Source organism: Oncorhynchus keta, chromosome 3 (genome assembly GCF_023373465.1).
Source record: "Oncorhynchus keta strain PuntledgeMale-10-30-2019 chromosome 3, Oket_V2, whole genome shotgun sequence".
Classification (NCBI taxonomy): domain Eukaryota; kingdom Metazoa; phylum Chordata; class Actinopteri; order Salmoniformes; family Salmonidae; genus Oncorhynchus; species Oncorhynchus keta.
The window spans coordinates 5,659,558-5,677,053 of NC_068423.1; the positions used below are offsets into that span (position 1 = coordinate 5,659,558).

General features: G+C 43.3%; 1 protein-coding gene across 4 annotated transcripts in view; it reads right to left on the reverse strand.

Moving 5' to 3' along the window:
• svild (supervillin d) overlaps window positions 1-17,496 on the reverse strand; it is a 120,963-nt gene that overhangs the window by 33,379 nt on the left and 70,088 nt on the right. For 3 of the 4 annotated variants that reach the window (XM_035746131.2, XM_052486989.1, XM_035746141.2), the window contains exons 6-9: window positions 13,973-14,087; window positions 10,489-10,806; window positions 9,758-10,005; window positions 9,302-9,431 (exon numbers count right to left, since the gene is read on the reverse strand). In XM_035746131.2, coding sequence (XP_035602024.1) covers window positions 9,302-9,431; window positions 9,758-10,005; window positions 10,489-10,806; window positions 13,973-14,087 — 811 coding nt within the window. The remainder of the gene's footprint in view (window positions 1-9,301; window positions 9,432-9,757; window positions 10,006-10,488; window positions 10,807-13,972; window positions 14,088-17,496) is intronic. The other variant, XM_035746148.2, reaches the window with a different exon arrangement.

Here is a 17,496-nt window from a genome sequence, read left to right on the forward strand (position 1 = left end):
TATCATTGCTATGCAGACGACACACAATTAATCTTCTCCTTTCCCCCTTCTGATGACCAGGTGGCGAATCGCATCTCTGCATGTCTGGCAGACATATCAGTGTGGATGACGGATCACCACCTCAAGCTGAACCTCGGCAAGACGGAGCTGCTCTTCCTCCCGGGGAAGGACTGCCCGTTCCATGATCTCGCCATCACGGTTGACAACTCCATTGTGTCCTCCTCCCAGAGCGCTAAGAACCTTGGCGTGATCCTGGACAACACCCTGTCGTTCTCAACTAACATCAAGGCGGTGGCCCGTTCCTGTAGGTTCATGCTCTACAACATCCGCAGAGTACGACCCTGCCTCACACAGGAAGCGGCGCAGGTCCTAATCCAGGCACTTGTCATCTCCCGTCTGGATTACTGCAACTCGCTATTGGCTGGGCTCCCTGCCTGTGCCATTAAACCCCTACAACTCATCCAGAACGCCGCAGCCCATCTGGTGTTCAACCTTCCCAAGTTCTCTCACGTCACCCCGCTCCTCCGCTCTCTCCACTGGCTTCCAGTTGAAGCTCGCATCCGCTACAAGACCATGGTGCTTGCCTACGGAGCTGTGAGGGGAACGGCACCTCAGTACCTCCAGGCTCTGATCAGGCCCTACACCCAAACAAGGGCACTGCGTTCATCCACCTCTGGCCTGCTCGCCTCCCTACCACTGAGGGAGTACAGTTCCCGCTCAGCCCAGTCAAAACTGTTCGCTGCTCTGGCTCCCCAATGGTGGAACACACTCCCTCACGACGCCAGGACAGCGGAGTCAATCACCACCTTCCGGAGACACCTGAAACCCCACCTCTTTAAGGAATACCTAGGATAGGATAAAGTAATCCTTCTCACCCCCCTTAAAAGATTTAGATGCACTATTGTAAAGTGGCTGTTCCACTGGATGTCATAAGGTGAATGCACCAATTTGTAAGTCGCTCTGGATAAGAGCGTCTGCTAAATTACTTAAATGTAAATGTAATGTAAATGTAAATATAGAAATATACCAAGATATATAGACATTGAATTAGTCAAAAGGAACTGAATTACGAGAAATATAAACAGAATGACTAAAACGGTTCAGCTTTAGCTGACAACTAAAATGTCTATATGGAGACATAAAAGAGAAGGTTTCATATTCCTTAGCCAAATACATTTAAAACTCAGTTTTTCACAATTCCTGACATATAATCACAGTAAATATTCCCTGTCTTGAGGTCAGGGCTTTGTGACGGCCATTCCAATACCGTGACTCTGTTTTCCTTAAGCCATTTTGCCACAACTTTGGAAGTATACTTGGGGTCATTGTCCATTTGGAAGACCCATTTGCGACCAAGCTTTACATTTCTGACTGATGTCTTGAGATGTTGCTTCAGTAAATCCTCATAATTTTCCATCCTCATGATGCCATCTATTTTGTGAAGTGCACCCCTGTGCTTCACGGTTGGGTTGGTGTTCTTCAGCTTGCAAGCCTCCCCCTTTTTCCTCCGAACATAATGATGGTCATTATGGCCAAACAGTTCTATTTTTGTTTCATTAGACCAGATAACATTTCTCCAAAAAGTACGATCTTTGTCCCCATGTGCAGTTGCAAACCGTAGTCTGTCTTTTTTTATGGCGGTTTTGGAGCAGTGGCTTCTTCCTTGCTGAGCGGCCTTTCAGGTAATGTCGATATAGGATTCGTTTTACTGTGGATATAGATACTTTGGTACCCATTTCCTTCAGCATCTTCACAAGGTCCTTTGCTGTTGTTCTGGGATTGATTTGCACTTTTCGCAAAACAAAGTACATTCACAGTTCCAATCCTGATTTGTTGGTCATTACTAAGACGTGGTTAAATAAGAGTGTTTTGAACACTGATGTTAACCTTTCTGCTTATAAAATTTTTCGGCAAGACAGATCTTCCAAAGGTGGTGGAGTGGCAATGTTTACCAAGGAACACCTTCAGTGCTCGGTTGTCTCCACCAAGTCTGTCCTCAAAGAATTTGATTTACTGGTTTTACACATTAAACTTTCAAATAACTCTTTGTTAACTCTTGCTGGGTGTTATCGGCCACCATCAGCACCGGCCTGTGCCCTAAATGACCCAAGCGCTCTCCTGGCCCCTTACACTAGGTCTGAATTTGTCCTGCTACGTGAGACCTAAACTGGGACATGCTTAAACCACCTGACCAAGTCCAAAAGCAATGGGACTCCCTAAATCTGTCAGATTATTACCAATCCCACAAGGTAGGACTCCAAACACCCAGAAAAGGCTACTCTTCTTGATGTTATCCTTACAAATAATCCTGATAGGTATCAGTCTGGTGTTTCTGTAATGACCTTCGTGATCACTGTTTGACAGCTGGTGTTTGTAATGGCAGCTCAGTGAAACGACCTGTCCTGATTTGTCATAGACACTTAAAAAAAACTTCCATGAGCAAGCCAGCCTTCATGACCTGGCCCCTGTAAATTGGTATAGAATCACCTTAATCCCCTCTGTCAAAGACGATTGGACCTTCTTTTTGATATTTTCAGAGGTATCGTTAACAAATACGCACCCATAAAGAAAATTAGAAAAAAAAACAGGTTCATCCCCTGGTTAAACCGTGATCTGGCAGAGTTACTCCACTTCAAGAATTCCATTTGGAAAATCGCTCGGCACAAGCATACTCAGGCTGACTGGCTCTCATTCAGGCAAATTAAAAATAAGTGCACTCAGGCTATCTGGAAGGCCAAAGTTAGTTACTTTAAGGAGCAGTTCTCCCTCTGTGGGTCTAAACCCAAGAATTTCTGGAAAACGGTTAAAGACCTGGAGAATAAACCCTCCTCCTCACAGCTGCCCATGTCCCTTAATGTTGATGATGTGGTTGTTACTGACAAGGAGCACATGGCTGAGCTCTTTAATCACCACTTCATTAAGTCAGGATTCCTATTTGACTGCCATGCCTCCTTGTCTGTCCAACATTTCCTAATCTCCCACCCCTTCTAATGCGACTATCCCCAATGCTCCTCCCTCTTATTCCCCTTCCCAGCTGCAAAGTTTCTCACTGAGTCCGAGGTGCTAGAGCTCTTTAAACTTAGATGGCTAATACAGCCTGAAACCAGTGCTGGTGTAGGCCAAGATCAGCATTTCTGTGTAACAGTATCTACTAAATCAGAGAGAAATAGGCAAAGCATGAATATGTTAGCTAGTTAGCTACATAAAAGGGGAATGTACCATCGTATAGGGCCCCCTGGGAAACGATGACAAACACTTTGGTTCCTACCTTTTCACAATAATTCCTCCCTGACTTGTTAATTTGTCATCATGTCAAACAACAATGTACTCAAAGTGCTGCCCACTATATTGTAACTATTGAACTACAATAATCATTCTATTTCCATGATTCCAACAGTACACCAATAAACTACACCTATATATTTTGCCCATTTCATGCAGCTCTAAGTGGCACTGAGGAAATTATAACAAAAGCGCAGGAAATTGATAAAAGTGATGAAAAATGTTTGGGGTTGAAGTTGTATTGAACGATATAAAAACAAATGGAGAATGGAGAAATACCCATTGAAATCACGTGTGTGTTGCCACCCTAGAAATAGTATAATTCAAAGACTTACTGTCAACATACCTTCAAAAGTTAAACAAATCTTGTGAAATGTTATTTTGGCCATATCGCCCAACCCTACACACACACACCCAAATAATAGTGAAGACATCAAAACTATGAAATAACACGTATGGAATCATGTAGTAACCAAAAAAAAAGTGTTACACAAAACAAAATATATAATAGATTCTTCAAAGTAGCCACCCTTTGCCTTGATGACAGCTTTGCATACTTGTGGCATTCTCTCAACCAGCACTCCGTCACCTTTTGTTAAATAGCCCTTACACAGCCTGGAGGTGTGTTGGGTCATTGTCCTATTGAAAAACCAATGATAGTCGCACTAAGAGCAACCCAGATGGGATGGCGTAATGCTGCAGAATGCTGTGGTAGCCATGCTGGTTAAAGTAGCCACTTGAATTCTAAATACATCACTGACAGTGTCACCAGCAAAGCACCCCCACACCACCTCCTCCATGCTTCACGGTGGGAACCACACATGCGGAGATCATCCATTCATCTATTCTGCATCTCACAAAGACACGGCGATTGGTACCAAAAAATCTCCAATTTGGTCTCATCAGACCAAACAATAGATATCCACCAGTCTAATGTCCATTACTCGTGTTTCCTAGCCCAAGCAAGTATCTTCTTATAATTGGTGTCATTTAGTAGTGGTTTCTATGCAGCAATTCGACCATGAAGGCCTGAATCACAGTCTCCTCTGAACAGTTGATGTCGAGATGTGTCTGTTACTTGAGCTCTGTGAAGAATTTATTTGGGCAGCAATTTCTAAGGCTGGTAACTCTAATGAACTTATCCTCTGCAGCAGAAGTTACTATGAGTCTTCCTTTCCTACGGCAGTCCTCATGAGAGCCAGCTTCATCAAATCAAAGTTTATTTATCACGTTCGCCGAATACAACAGGTGTAGACTTACAGTCAAATGCTTACTTATAGGCTCTAACTAATAGTGCAAAAAAGGTATTAGGTGAACAATAGGTAAGTAAAGAAATAAAAACCGTAAAAAGACTGAAAAATAACAGTAGCATAGCACTTGATGGTTTTCGCAACTGCACTTGAAGAAACTTTCAAAGTTCTTGAGATTTTCCAGGTTGACTGACATTCATGTCAACTAGGGCTATCGTCTGTATACCAACCCTACCTTGTCACAACACAACTGATTAGCTCAAACGCATTGAGGAAATAAATTACACAAATTAACTTTTAACAAGGCACACCTGTTAATTGAAATGCATTACCGTTGACTACCTCATGAAGCTGGTTGAGAGAATGCCAAGATTGTGCAAAGCTGTCATCAAGGCAAAGGGTGGCTACTTTGAAGAATCTCAAATATATTTTGATTTGTTTTTTTTGCTTACTACATGATTCCATATGTGTTATTTCATAGTTTTGATGTCTTCACTATTATTCTACAATGTAGAACATTATTTTAAAAAATAAAGAAAAAACCCTGGAATGAGTAAGTGTGTCCAAATGTTTGACTGGTACTGTACAGACAAGCTTGCGCACACACTAGGTGTACACACACACACAAGCACGTGCCCACACAGACTCCTAGTAACTCACCTGATTAATACTGACTTGTCAGTGTGTACGGTTGACAGAACAGGCAGGGTATCATACAGAGATGAGGAAAGGGTCTTGGGGTGGAAGCAGGGGAGGAAGAGAGGAGAGAAGGGGGTGGGTCATCCTTAATATCCGGCGAGACCACAGCTGGAGTGGGAGGAAATTGGGTTTTGAGACCGTGCAGAGAAGCAACAGGAGTCATTCCCAACCTATGAGGGAATGCTGGAAGAGCGAGGGGAAAAGAGAGAGGGAGGTGAAAAGGTGGACCTATTCAGTGAGAAGAGGGGGATACATAATTAGATGGTGCCCATCCTTCCCATTTGGGGTTAAGGCCTGTCGGGTTTGGTAACACTTTAGTAAGCCTGCAGGTATAATGCTTAATAAACGTGTTATAAGTACGTACGCATGTCTTTATAAAATCGCATAATAAGACTTATAATATTCTAAGTCCCTATGTATCAGCACTTCGTCAGGATCAGTATGAGATAAGAGGCTCGTGCATGCTCATGACAAAGTAATAATGCATAATAATGCATAATACCTGTAGGCTTTAAGTAAATGGTTACCCAGGTTCTCCTAACGATTCTGCTAACGAATATAGCAGAATCTACAAAACAGATGCATTCTAAGACAGACTCGACCCTTTCCCCTCGCAGACCGAGCATATGGCTCTCGTCTTTCATCTCCACATACGAGACCGTTTCTGCTATTTTGATTCAGAGGAACAAACATCAAGCAATCCCAAGCCCGGGCAGGTGGGAGTGCGGTGGGTTGCACACATCGCTATGGTGAGCTCACTGTTATGGTAGTGGAGGCAGCACTGTGAGTACTAAATGTCATTACATTTATTTTTTCCACTAAGGATGTTATAGATGAGTTACCTGACGTCGTCACGAAAACGATGCACTCACTTCAAAGGGGCAGAAACTCTGTGTTATGATTGTAGATGGCCAGCTAGCAACAATGACAAACAAACTGCCATTTGGTGAATAGAAAGTGGGTTGTTTCAATTCGTTTGATCTTGTTCATGATTCCATGTCTATGCTAATATGGCTACAATTTGCTAGCTAGCTAAACTAACGCTGTAACGCTATTTGAGAGACAAGTGCTCAATGTGCAAATGTATTTATGTTTTCAATAAAAATTGGAGACAAAATATAGTTGACATGTTATCAACAATCAAAGCCAACCCCATCTGTTTTGCCCCATAGTTGTGCACGCATCTGTTTGGTTGCTAAACAACCAATCCGTCTAACATTATAGCCTAGTCGACAGATGTCAGGCAGACCTCCAGTTACTGGCGAGAGGGGAAACTTGTACAGGTTTACTGCAGGTTGGGGGAGGTGAGAAAGAATTTCATAGGCTTTGTGGTCTTTGTTGATGTAAAAAAAAAAAAAAAAAAGTATTCGCCAGTGTTTCTCCTAGCTAAATTATTTTCCAGGCGGGGCACCGCAAAGCGACCATAAAATGACCCAGGTCCACTTTAAAGTAACATTTCAATGTAACTAATTTAGGTCCAATTATTTCAGGTAGAGGGGATCATAACAAGTCTGGAGTACCCATCTTATCTACACAAAAGTATTCGGGAACACTGAATATTTCAAAGCTCTGGTCAAGTATGACCCCAGCAACAAGTCACATTGGAATTCAAGATGAGAACTAGCATTTTCGCTACAAAAGATTACTGAATGACAGTAGAACTTTGCATGTCGAGTACACTAACAAGTGACAGCCACATACAAATCAGTGTCACTCATACACTCCAACAAATGTTTTTTTCAATAGCCTTTAAAAAATTAGAAATTAAAAAATAACACCAGAGTGGAAAATGTTGCGCGAGCAGGAAACATCTGTAGCTTGTGAGAGAAGGTGGCGGTGGTGTATGTTCCATGCCCCATTCTCCTGATGACGGCGAAAGAGAAACATCTGTTCCGGCTCGGTTCCACAGCGACTCAGAGGACAGTTCCTGTTTTTCCTAAATGTGTGCCTGGAAAACTAAAGGTGCTACCTCGAGTAGCATCTGGAACTATGATTTTCACCATTATATTCACCCAAGATGAGGGACAAAACTTGTGTGCTGGTGAAGTATTTCATTGTTTTGAATCAACTTTATTGATTGAATAGATTTAATTTCCCCCCTCCTAGCTCTGTTGCACCTCACCCCCACTCAATAGTTTTGTTTTTATTGATTTCAATTGACAGTTTTCATGCATTCAGAGTCAAATTTGGTATCAAAATGATAAATTGATACCAATGGAAGCCAAACTCGTTCAGGCGGGGGGCAATAGCTAAACTATAGTAGGGGAAACACTGGCACCCTCCAGACCTCCACATTCTCATATCAGGGGCACCACCAAACCAGAGCCATAAACACACAACTAGTCAAACTATCCTCCATGTTGGCACCAAATTCTAATTGGCATGCTTACCTCTTACTTGTGGTGTCAACATGGTCCCCATTCACATTCCTAACCGTGGCTCTGGTGGGAGATAGCCTCCTTATAAACTTGTGCTCCCTCTCTCTCTCTGCAATGCTGACAGCTGCAGCATGATGGGTTCCAGTCCAATTCATCAGTAATGACCTCAGATGGATTAAAGGAAGAAATCCACAGGCATATTTGGAAGCTTTGCATACTTCTTTCCTGGGACGTTTCTGAGCTGTCAGTGAATGCCTCCGATGCACTTTTTAGGTTAACTGTGGATTTATCCACAAATTACAGACATAAATTGAATAAATAGTCCGGTCTCCCTTGGGAAATAGGTCTTCTGACCTCAATGAAACTACATGGTTAAATAAAGTTGACATAAAAATAGTAAAGGGACCGTCTGTATGAAGGAAGATTACATCATTTCTGGAGCCCAATTGAATGTTTCTGGGATTTGTGAACACTTGAGATGGGATTTTCAGGCTAAGAGTGTATTTATAGGGAAGTTGACAGCTACTCTCGGATGGAAGCTTCACCATAACCAGTAAACCCTTCGAGGTTTGTCTCACGTTGAAGCCCAGAAAGATGTTCCATCCATATGAATAAAGATTACATCATTTCTAGTGTCCTATTGAAATAGGACAAATCTGGCGATTTGTGAAGAGTTCCACAAATGCGTGCCAAAAAAACGTTACATAAATGAGTAACATGATGATGCATTCAGAGTTGGAAAACAAAAAGGAGAGGGAGAGCACATGATATGTTGAGTGAGGTAGAGACAGAGATAGATTAAGTAAGGGAGTTTGGCGTGAGTGAAAGAGAGAGATGGAAAAAGAGTATGAATGAGAGAGAGGAAGGAGAGACTGAGCATGTGTTTTTGTATATTTTATATGAGCAGGAAATTACACTTTTGTTTCTGTGTGTGAGAGAGCAAGAGAGTATGTGTGTGTAGCACAGAAAAGTACAGAGAGAACTTTCATTTCTTATTTCTATTAGTGAGAGACAGGGAGAGGTGTGTGGGTGTGTGTGTGTGTGTGTGTGTGTGTGTGTGTGTGTGTGTGTGTGTGTGTGTGTGTGTGTGTGTGTGTGTGTGTGTGTGTGTGTACATGTAGGACAGAAAAAGAAAAAGACAAATAGTGGGAGAAACAGGAAGTAGACCAGCTCGCAGGAGGAGAGGAGAGCCACAGGAAACACCCTGTACTGTGTGGTATTTTATTTTTTACGAGTGCGTCTTTCTCTGGGAGGCAGCATGGCTAGGCCCTGGATTTGGCCTCATCCCCCAACCACTCCCAAATCTCCCTCCCCACATTTACATCTCTCCCAACCCCCCTTTCCTTCCCCTCCCTTCAATAGCCACACTCACCCTTTCCTCAACCTCCCCCCACCCTACTACACTCTCGTCGTCTTCCTCCTCTTCCCCACCCTACTCTTCTTAGCACAACACACAGGAAGGCAAACTGAATCAGCACATTTCCACCACAAAACCCAGGCTGAGTCAGTCTTTACAGACAGGTCACATTTTCTGGCTCGTGATCACTACCAGAGGCCCAGGCTTCAGAGGCCTCCAGTCCTTAACCTTGTCAGACCCAGAGTTTCTCCAACCCTCCAAAGCCTAAATCCAGCCTCATTCCTCACAAACAGCTCCAGTACCCTGTATAGAGTGACTCAGAGGCCCAGACTTACCTTCTTCTTCCAGGCATCTCCAGAGTCCTGGAGCTGGTTGAAACGGTCAGCCAGTGACTTCTGCACCAGATCCTTGGGCTTCTTCAGCTTGGCCTTCCACTCCTCCTCACCACTGCTCAATTCAGCTAGCCTGGGAGAAGGAGAGGAGGGCAGTCAATGTAGGCCTTACTAGCAAAGAAAATCACATGTAATGTATAGGCTATTTTTTAAACAGAGTAACACACAAAGTGTGAAGGACTACATCTGAATCGCAATAATATATCTTATTTATACAATATCATAGAACATGCATCTTACAGTATGTTTATACAAAAGACACTGTAGAGGTAGAAATGCTGTAAATCTCCATGTATGAAGTGCGCAGATCTGTATCAGTCATTTGTTTTATGATAGGTAGGCGATGTCTACAAAAACGAAAATGCTTGTGTGCATGCGTTTGAATTTCCCCTACTGCACCTCTCTTTCAGGGATGACCCCACACTGCTGTCCAGACTGCTATCCACATCCTGATCCTCCCCATCTTCCGTGTCCAACGACGACATCTTCTCCATCTCTTCCTCCCCCAGGCTCTCGACTGGAGAGGGGGTCCGGCTCTGGAGGTCCTCCGCTGAACTACTGCTACCACCACGCCCACTGCCCCTCTGCATCCGGGGGGTACTGAAACACCCTCCGTCGGGGCTATCGTCCACTATCGTCTCATCTTCCTGAAATAACAACAATAATTATTGATTGGGCTGATCGCTCGTTAAACCATCAACACATGCTAAAAAAATAAAATAAATCGCCCGCACAGCTGATCTCAATTGCAACCATTATCCGCCACCGGATTGCAGCTCTATAAAGCGGATGTCGGGGTCATCTTTTAGTCCTGATTGAAACCAACATTTCTCAAGACGATTTCGCCCTCTGGTGGGTATTATCATCGGAACAATTTGCTCTATCAATTTGAACCGACTATGGGCGATTTATCTATTATACAGTCATTCAACTGAAAGAAAGTATTTCACATATTCCAGATGCTCATAGTGGGAAACTAGTGTGGACACTATATTGCATAGGGCCAATTTCCCAGGTACAGATTGAACCCAGTCCTAGACTAAAACACATGTTCAATGGAGATTATATAGAGATGTGTATACATTCAGATCCTCAAACTGTTTCACATACTAAGAAGTGAGAAAACACACCTCATCCTCCACTTCTTCCACCTCCTCTGTTTTCTCCTCATCTTCCTCGTCGCTCTCGGGGTGGCTCAGGGTTACACTGGTTTGTCGGACCACCCCGGTGGTGGGGGTGGTTTCAGGAGTTCCTCCCTCACTGTAGTCCGACTCGACACTAGTGGAACGACTCTTTTTGAGGATGCCCTTGATGCCACTGCGGGTGCCAGAGTCTTGGCGCTGCAGCAAGACAGGCTGGGAGGGTATAGGGGACTTGTCCTCGTCGTCCTTGCTTCCGGGGTATGGCGTTTGGTCGGAGAGGGGTAGGGGGGAACTGGAGGACGAGAGCTGGACGGGGAGAGGGAGGAACAAGAAAATTATCGAATTATGAATCAGAAAACCTAACTGAAATTACAACATCTAGAGTGTTTTTTTACAAAGTGGGATTCAAATATATTTTTTTGTCAAGGATCTATACAAAATAATATGTCAAAGCTGAAGAAAAATGTTAACTTCATTTTTTTATTGAAAATAAAACATTTATATAATCTTGCTTAGATCATTACTCAACCACCTGAGTCAATACATGTTAGAATCACCTTTGGCAGCGATTACAGCTGTCAGTCTTTCTGGGTAAGTCTCAGAGCTTTGAACACCTGGATTGTACAATATTTGCCCATTATTCTTTTTTTTTTTTTTAAATCCTCAAGCTCTGCCAAGTTGGTTGTTGCCATAGATTTTCAAGCCAGTTTAAGTCCAAACTAACTAGGCCACTCAGGAACATTCAATGTCGTCTTCGTAAGAAACTCCAGTGTATGTTTGGCCTTGTGTTTTAGATTACTGTCTTGCTGAAAGGTGAATTTATCTTCCAGTGTCTGATGAAAGGTCGACACCAGGTTTTCCTCTAGGATTTTGCCTGTTCTAAGCTCTATTCCATTTCTTTTTATCCTAAAAATCTTCCTACCCACTTGGCACAGATATCAATTCAATGTCTATTCCACGTTGGTTCAACTTAATTTTGTTGAAATTACATAGAAATAATGTTGATTCAACCAGTTTGTGCCCAGTGGGTAATCCTTGCCGAGGACAAGCATACCCATAACATGATGCATGCAATATGAAGAGTGGTACTCAGTGAAGTGTTGGATTTGCCCCAAACGTAATACTTTGTATTCTGGACAAAAAAAGTAATTTATTTGCCCATTTCTTTTGCAGTATTACTTTAGTGCCTTATTGCAAACAGGATGCATGTTTTAGAATATTAGTATTGTAGTCAGGCTTCCTTCTTTTCACTTTGTCATTTAAGTTAGTATTGTGAAGTACTACAATGTTGTTGATCCATCCTCAGTTCTCCTATCACAGCCGTTAAACTGTAACGTTTTAAAATCACTATTGGCCTCATGGCAAAATACCTGAGTGGTTTCCTTCCTTTGTGGCAACTGAGTTAGGAAGTACGCCTGTATCTTTGTAGTGACTGGATGTATTGATACACCATCCAAAGGGACATCCAATGTCAGTTTTTTGTTACCCGTCTACCAATAGGTGCCCTTCTTTGCTCTCTGCACTTCTTTGAATCTGTGCTTGAAATTCACGGCTCGACCTCTCAGATCATTCTGAGTTTAGTAGAGAGATGGGGTAGTCATTCAAAAATATGTTAAACCCTATTATTGCACACAGAGTGAGTCCATGCAACTTATGTGATTTGTTAAGAAAATGTTTACCCCTGAACTTAAGGATTGCCATAAGAAAGGGGTAGAATACTTGTGACAAGTCATTAGCATTAAATGTTTTATTAATTTGTCATACATTTTCCTAAAAACATCTTTCCAATTTGACTTTATGGGGGTATCTTGATTCAATCCATTTTAGAATAAGGCTGTAATGTAACAAAATGTAGAAAAATTAAAGGGGTCTGAATACTTAAGGCATCAGGGATCTCTCTGTACTTTGCTCCATTTATCTTTGCCTCGATCCTGACTAGTTTTCTGACTAGTTTCCTCCAGACTTGACGATTGTCATTCAGGCCAAAGAGTTCAATCTTTGTTTTATCAGACTTTTTTCTCATGGTCAGAGTCCTTTAGGTGCCTTTTGGCAAACTCCAAGCAGGCTGTCATGTGCCTTTTTACTGAGGAGTGGCTTCCGGCTGGCCTCTCTACCATGAAGGCCTTATTTGTAGAGTGCTGGATAGATGTTTGTCCTTCTGGAAGGTTCTCCCATCTCCACAGAGGAAATCCAGAGCTCTGTCAGAGTGACCATTGGCTTCTTGGTCACCTCCTTGACCAATGTCCTTCTCCCCCGATTGCTCCGTTTGGCCGGGCGGCCAGCTCTAGAAAGAGAGTCTTGGTGGTTCCAAACTTCTTCCACTTAAGAATGGAGGCCACTGTGTTCTTGGGGACCTTCAATGCTGCAGACATTTTTTGGTACCGTTCTCCAGATCTGTGCCTCGACACAATCCTGTCTCAGAGCTCCACTGACAATTTCTTCGACCTCATAGCTTGGTTTTTGCTGTGACATGCACTGTCAACTGTGGGACCTTACATAGACAAAATCATGTCCAATCAATTGATTTTACCGCAGGTGGACTCCAAGTTGTAGAAACATCGGATAGATGATCAATGGAAACAGGACGCACCTGAAGCACAATTTCGTGTCTCACATCAAGGGGTCTGAATATTTATGTAAATAACGTATGTTTTTATATTTTTATAAATTTGCAAAAACTTTTTTCGCTTTGTCAGTATAGGGTATTGTGTGTAGATTTGTGAGGATAAAAAAAAGACATTTTAGAATAAGGCTGTAACTTAACAAAATGTGGAAAAAGTCTAGGGGTCTGAATACTTTCCAAAGGCATCGTATATATATTTATATACACAAAATGAAGTATGGATTTCACATGGCTGGGCAGGGGGGCAGTGGGGAGCCAGGCCCAGCCAATGAGAATGAGTTTTTCCCCACAAAAGGGCATTAGACAGAAACACTAATTTAGTATTGCTTTCTTTAGTACTATAGCTACTATTCTTTAATATGAATCATTTAGCTTTGGCAACACTGACCTTGTCCTTTATGCCAATTAAAGCATTTTGAATTCGACACAGAGCGAGATGGGACGAGGAAAAGGAAGTGAAGAAAGGAGGAGGTGGAGAGAAACAAGGAGGGGGAATAGAGGAGAGGAGTCGAAGGTAGTAATGAACAAAAAGGGGAACAAATTGCAACAACGATAAAGGTTAACTACAGTGTAATGTTTTTCAATACATCTTCAAAACCAGACTCCATTGCTAATAAACTTACCCTGGCCTGTAGCTACCATTCACAAGACCTGTATTTATAGCATGAACACGCTCAATCCATCTTTGTCACACAACTCAACCATGAAATACACACAAACCAATTCTCACGCATACCCCACAGACTGATCAACACTCATCCCAATTTTAACACACATCCTCATGCATACACCCATACACTGCTCTTATAGTAAAACACACTATCACCCAGATCTTTCAAACAGACTCACCCTCTTCACCTCAAACTCAGTGACCGGTTGTGTGTGGGAGCGCTCCCCTTTCGACCTGCGCTTGTCTGTAGTCTCCTGCATCTCTGAGCCTTTAGACTCTTCCTCCTTGGGAGGGCTGCAGAAAAAGACAGAGCGAGAGACAAAGGAAGAGAGCGAGCGAGATAGGGAGAGAAAGTGTATAGAGAGAGATAATGATGGACAGAGAAAATACGATTGAGGATGGCATTGATAGACGTTGGCTACCAGGACTTTTATCACTGGCACCAACTATCTCCTTTATTATGACACCTTGGCTGGCTGACTATCATGGGCACTAAATGTACCTTGCCTTCTGATTTGATAGTGGCACTGGCCTCATTCAGGGCTTCTGATAACAGAATCTATGTAAAATATAATCAGTGAGTGAGTGCGTATGTGTCAACAATTCCAACGTATATTCATTAAAATGTGTATTCAATTCAATGAAAAACCTGTTAAAAAAATAACTCCTAGCACCATAAATGTGGGTAGAACACAGTGTTCTATGTCTATACAGTGCATTCGGGGAAATTATTCAGACCCCTTAACTTTTTCAACATTTTGTTACATTACAGACTTATTCTAAAATTGATTTTAAAAGATTTATTTATTTATTTATTATTATTTTTTTTTAAATGTAATCTACACACAATACCCAAATGACAAAGCAATATATTTTTTTAGAATAAATATCTTATATAAGTATTCAGACCATTTGCTATGAGACACGAAATTGTGTCCAAGACAGGATTATGTCGAGGCACAGATCTGGGGAAGGGCACCCAAAAAAATGACTTCAGCATTGAAGGTCCCAAGAACACAGTGGCCTCTATCATTATTAAATGGAAGAAGTTTGGAACAACCAAGACTCTTCCTAGAGCTGGCCGCCAGGCCAAACTAAGCAATCGGGGGAGAAGGGCCTTGGTCAGGGAGGTGACCAAGAACCTGATAGTTACTCTAACAGAGCTCCAGAGTTCCTCTGTGGAGATTGTACAATTTTCCAGAAGGTAGAGCGCCCAGACAGAAGCCACTCCTCAGTAAGAGACACGACAGCCGGCTTGGAGTTTGCCAAAAGGCACCTGAAGACTCTCAGACCATGAGAAACAAGATTCCCTCGTCTGATGAAACCAAGATATAACTGTGAGGTTCTGCATTGGAGATGACCCGATACCAACGGTGTCTGAGCAACCCGTCAAGAGCCTGGGTAGATGGTACAACAAAAGCCTCCGGGATAAAGATCAAGTGCAGCAAGTAAGGCAGGACATCGCCGACGGTCTTGAGAACATCAACAAGACCCTACTGCCTGGGAAGCTCAAGCTTTGGTGCCTACAGTTTGAACTTCTCCCCCGGATAATGTGGCCACTCACCGTCTGTGAGGTCCCAATAACAACAGTGGAGAAGATGGAGCGAACCATTACCTCATACGTGAAGAAATGGCTGGGTGTCCCACGATGCCTGAGTAACATCGGCCTCTATGGCAAAGGGGTCCTTGAACTACCTCTTGCAAGTCTAACGGAGTACAAGTGCTCTAAAGTAAGACTTCACATGACATTGAAGGACTCCAAAGACCAGACCATCAGCAAGGCTGCACCTCCCCTACAAACTGGACAGAAATGGACATCATCCAAGGCTGCGCGGGAAGCAAGATCAGCCCTGAGACACCAATACATTGTGGGGAATATCCAGCATGGAAGAGGAGGCTTTGGCCTGGCAGCAAGCAAACCAACTTTCCATAAGGCAACAACATCTGAACGCAGGAAGCTGGTGGTCGAGGAGGTGTGCAGACAGGAGGAGACTGCAAGAAGTGCAAAGGCTATCTCTCTTGCTAAACAAGGGCAATGGACACGGTGGGAAGGCCTGGAGAGGAGAAAGATCAACTGGAGGCAAGCAACATCAGCTTCATCATAAGAGCTGTTTATGATGTCATGATGTCCTTCCATCACCAAAAAACCTACATCAATGGTATGGCGAGGACTCAACCTGCCCCCCCTGCCCAGCTCCAGCGACTCTCAGGCATATAATGACAGGTTGCAAGACCAGCCTCTCACAAGGCCGCTACACCTGGAGGCACAATCAGGTCCTCAAGAGCTTGGCTGCAGCACTTTAGACCAAGAGGAGTGCAACCAATACATTACCTTCAAAAACAAGCAATCCCGTCAAAACAACAACATTCATCCGGGAGGGACAGAAAAGGCCCAAGCATCCTCCTATGAAGCCAGAAACTGGACACCAAGCCATGGCCCGGGACTGGAAGATGCTTGTCGATATTGGCCAGCAACTCATTTTTCCACCTGAGATTGCTTCTACCAACCTTAGGCCAGACATGGTACTCTGGTCCCCTTCCCGAAAGGCTGTGTACATCATAGAGCTCACAGTCCTGTGGGAAAACTCTGTTGAAGGGGCCTACGAGCGTAAGAAACTGCGTTGCACAGAGTTGGCAGCAGACGGAACTCAGCGTGGCTGGAATGCAAAAGTCTGGCCAGTTGAAGTGGGATGCAGAGGATTTGTGGCTTCTTCCACCATCAGGTTGCTGAAAGAACTTGGAATCCATGGACAGGCTCTGCGGCAGACCGTCAGAGCAGTTTCTCAAGCAGCTGAAAGAGGCAGCCAGTGGATCTGGATCAAACGGAAGGACCCTTGCTGGGCTATAACTTCATGACCCCCCACCTGAGAACCCAATTCAGATCCCTCCAACTTGAGGAGGGCATATGAGGTATGCGGTCAGCTGTAGGGCTGGCTCAGGGAAGAGGACGCCCCTGCCTTGCATAGTCCCATGGGACATCTTAATTGGGCATGGGACACAAGCTAAGGCTTGATCACCCTTTAGCTGGCCACCTTTGATGAGGGTGTTTAGTGATTAAAGGCTGAACACCCACTAATTCAAAGGCACACTACTGAGGATGTGTCCTAAAATTGACATCATAACCCAGTCTAAGAAATAAACCTCCCATGCCACTGTCAACATCACAGCAAATCTCATGTGAGTGCTTCCATCTATTGGCACAATGGACAGTTTTTAACATCTCGTCCCGTGTTTTATGATTCTTTGGCCTGAATGACAAGCGTCACGTCTGGAGGAAACCTGGCACCATCCCTACAATGAAGCATGGTGCTGGCAGCACAAAACTACACATTTTAGAGTGGTCTTTTATTGTCCCCAGCACAAGTTGTGCCTGTGTAATGATCATTATTTTTAATCAGCTTCTTGATATGCCACACCTGTCAGGTGGACCTTGGCAAAAGAGAAATGCTCACTAACAGGGATGTAAACAAATGTGTCAAATTATTTATTTCTACTTTTAAACAAAACAGAGATGCTTGTTCTAGGTCTCAAGAAACAAAGAGATCTTCTGTTGAATCTGACAATCAATCTTAATGGTTGTACAGTCGTCTCAAATAAAACTGAAGGACCTCGGCGTTACTCTGGACCCTGATCTCTCTTTTGAAGAATAATAATAATAATAATATATGCCATTTAGCAGACGCTTTTATCCAAAGCGACTTAC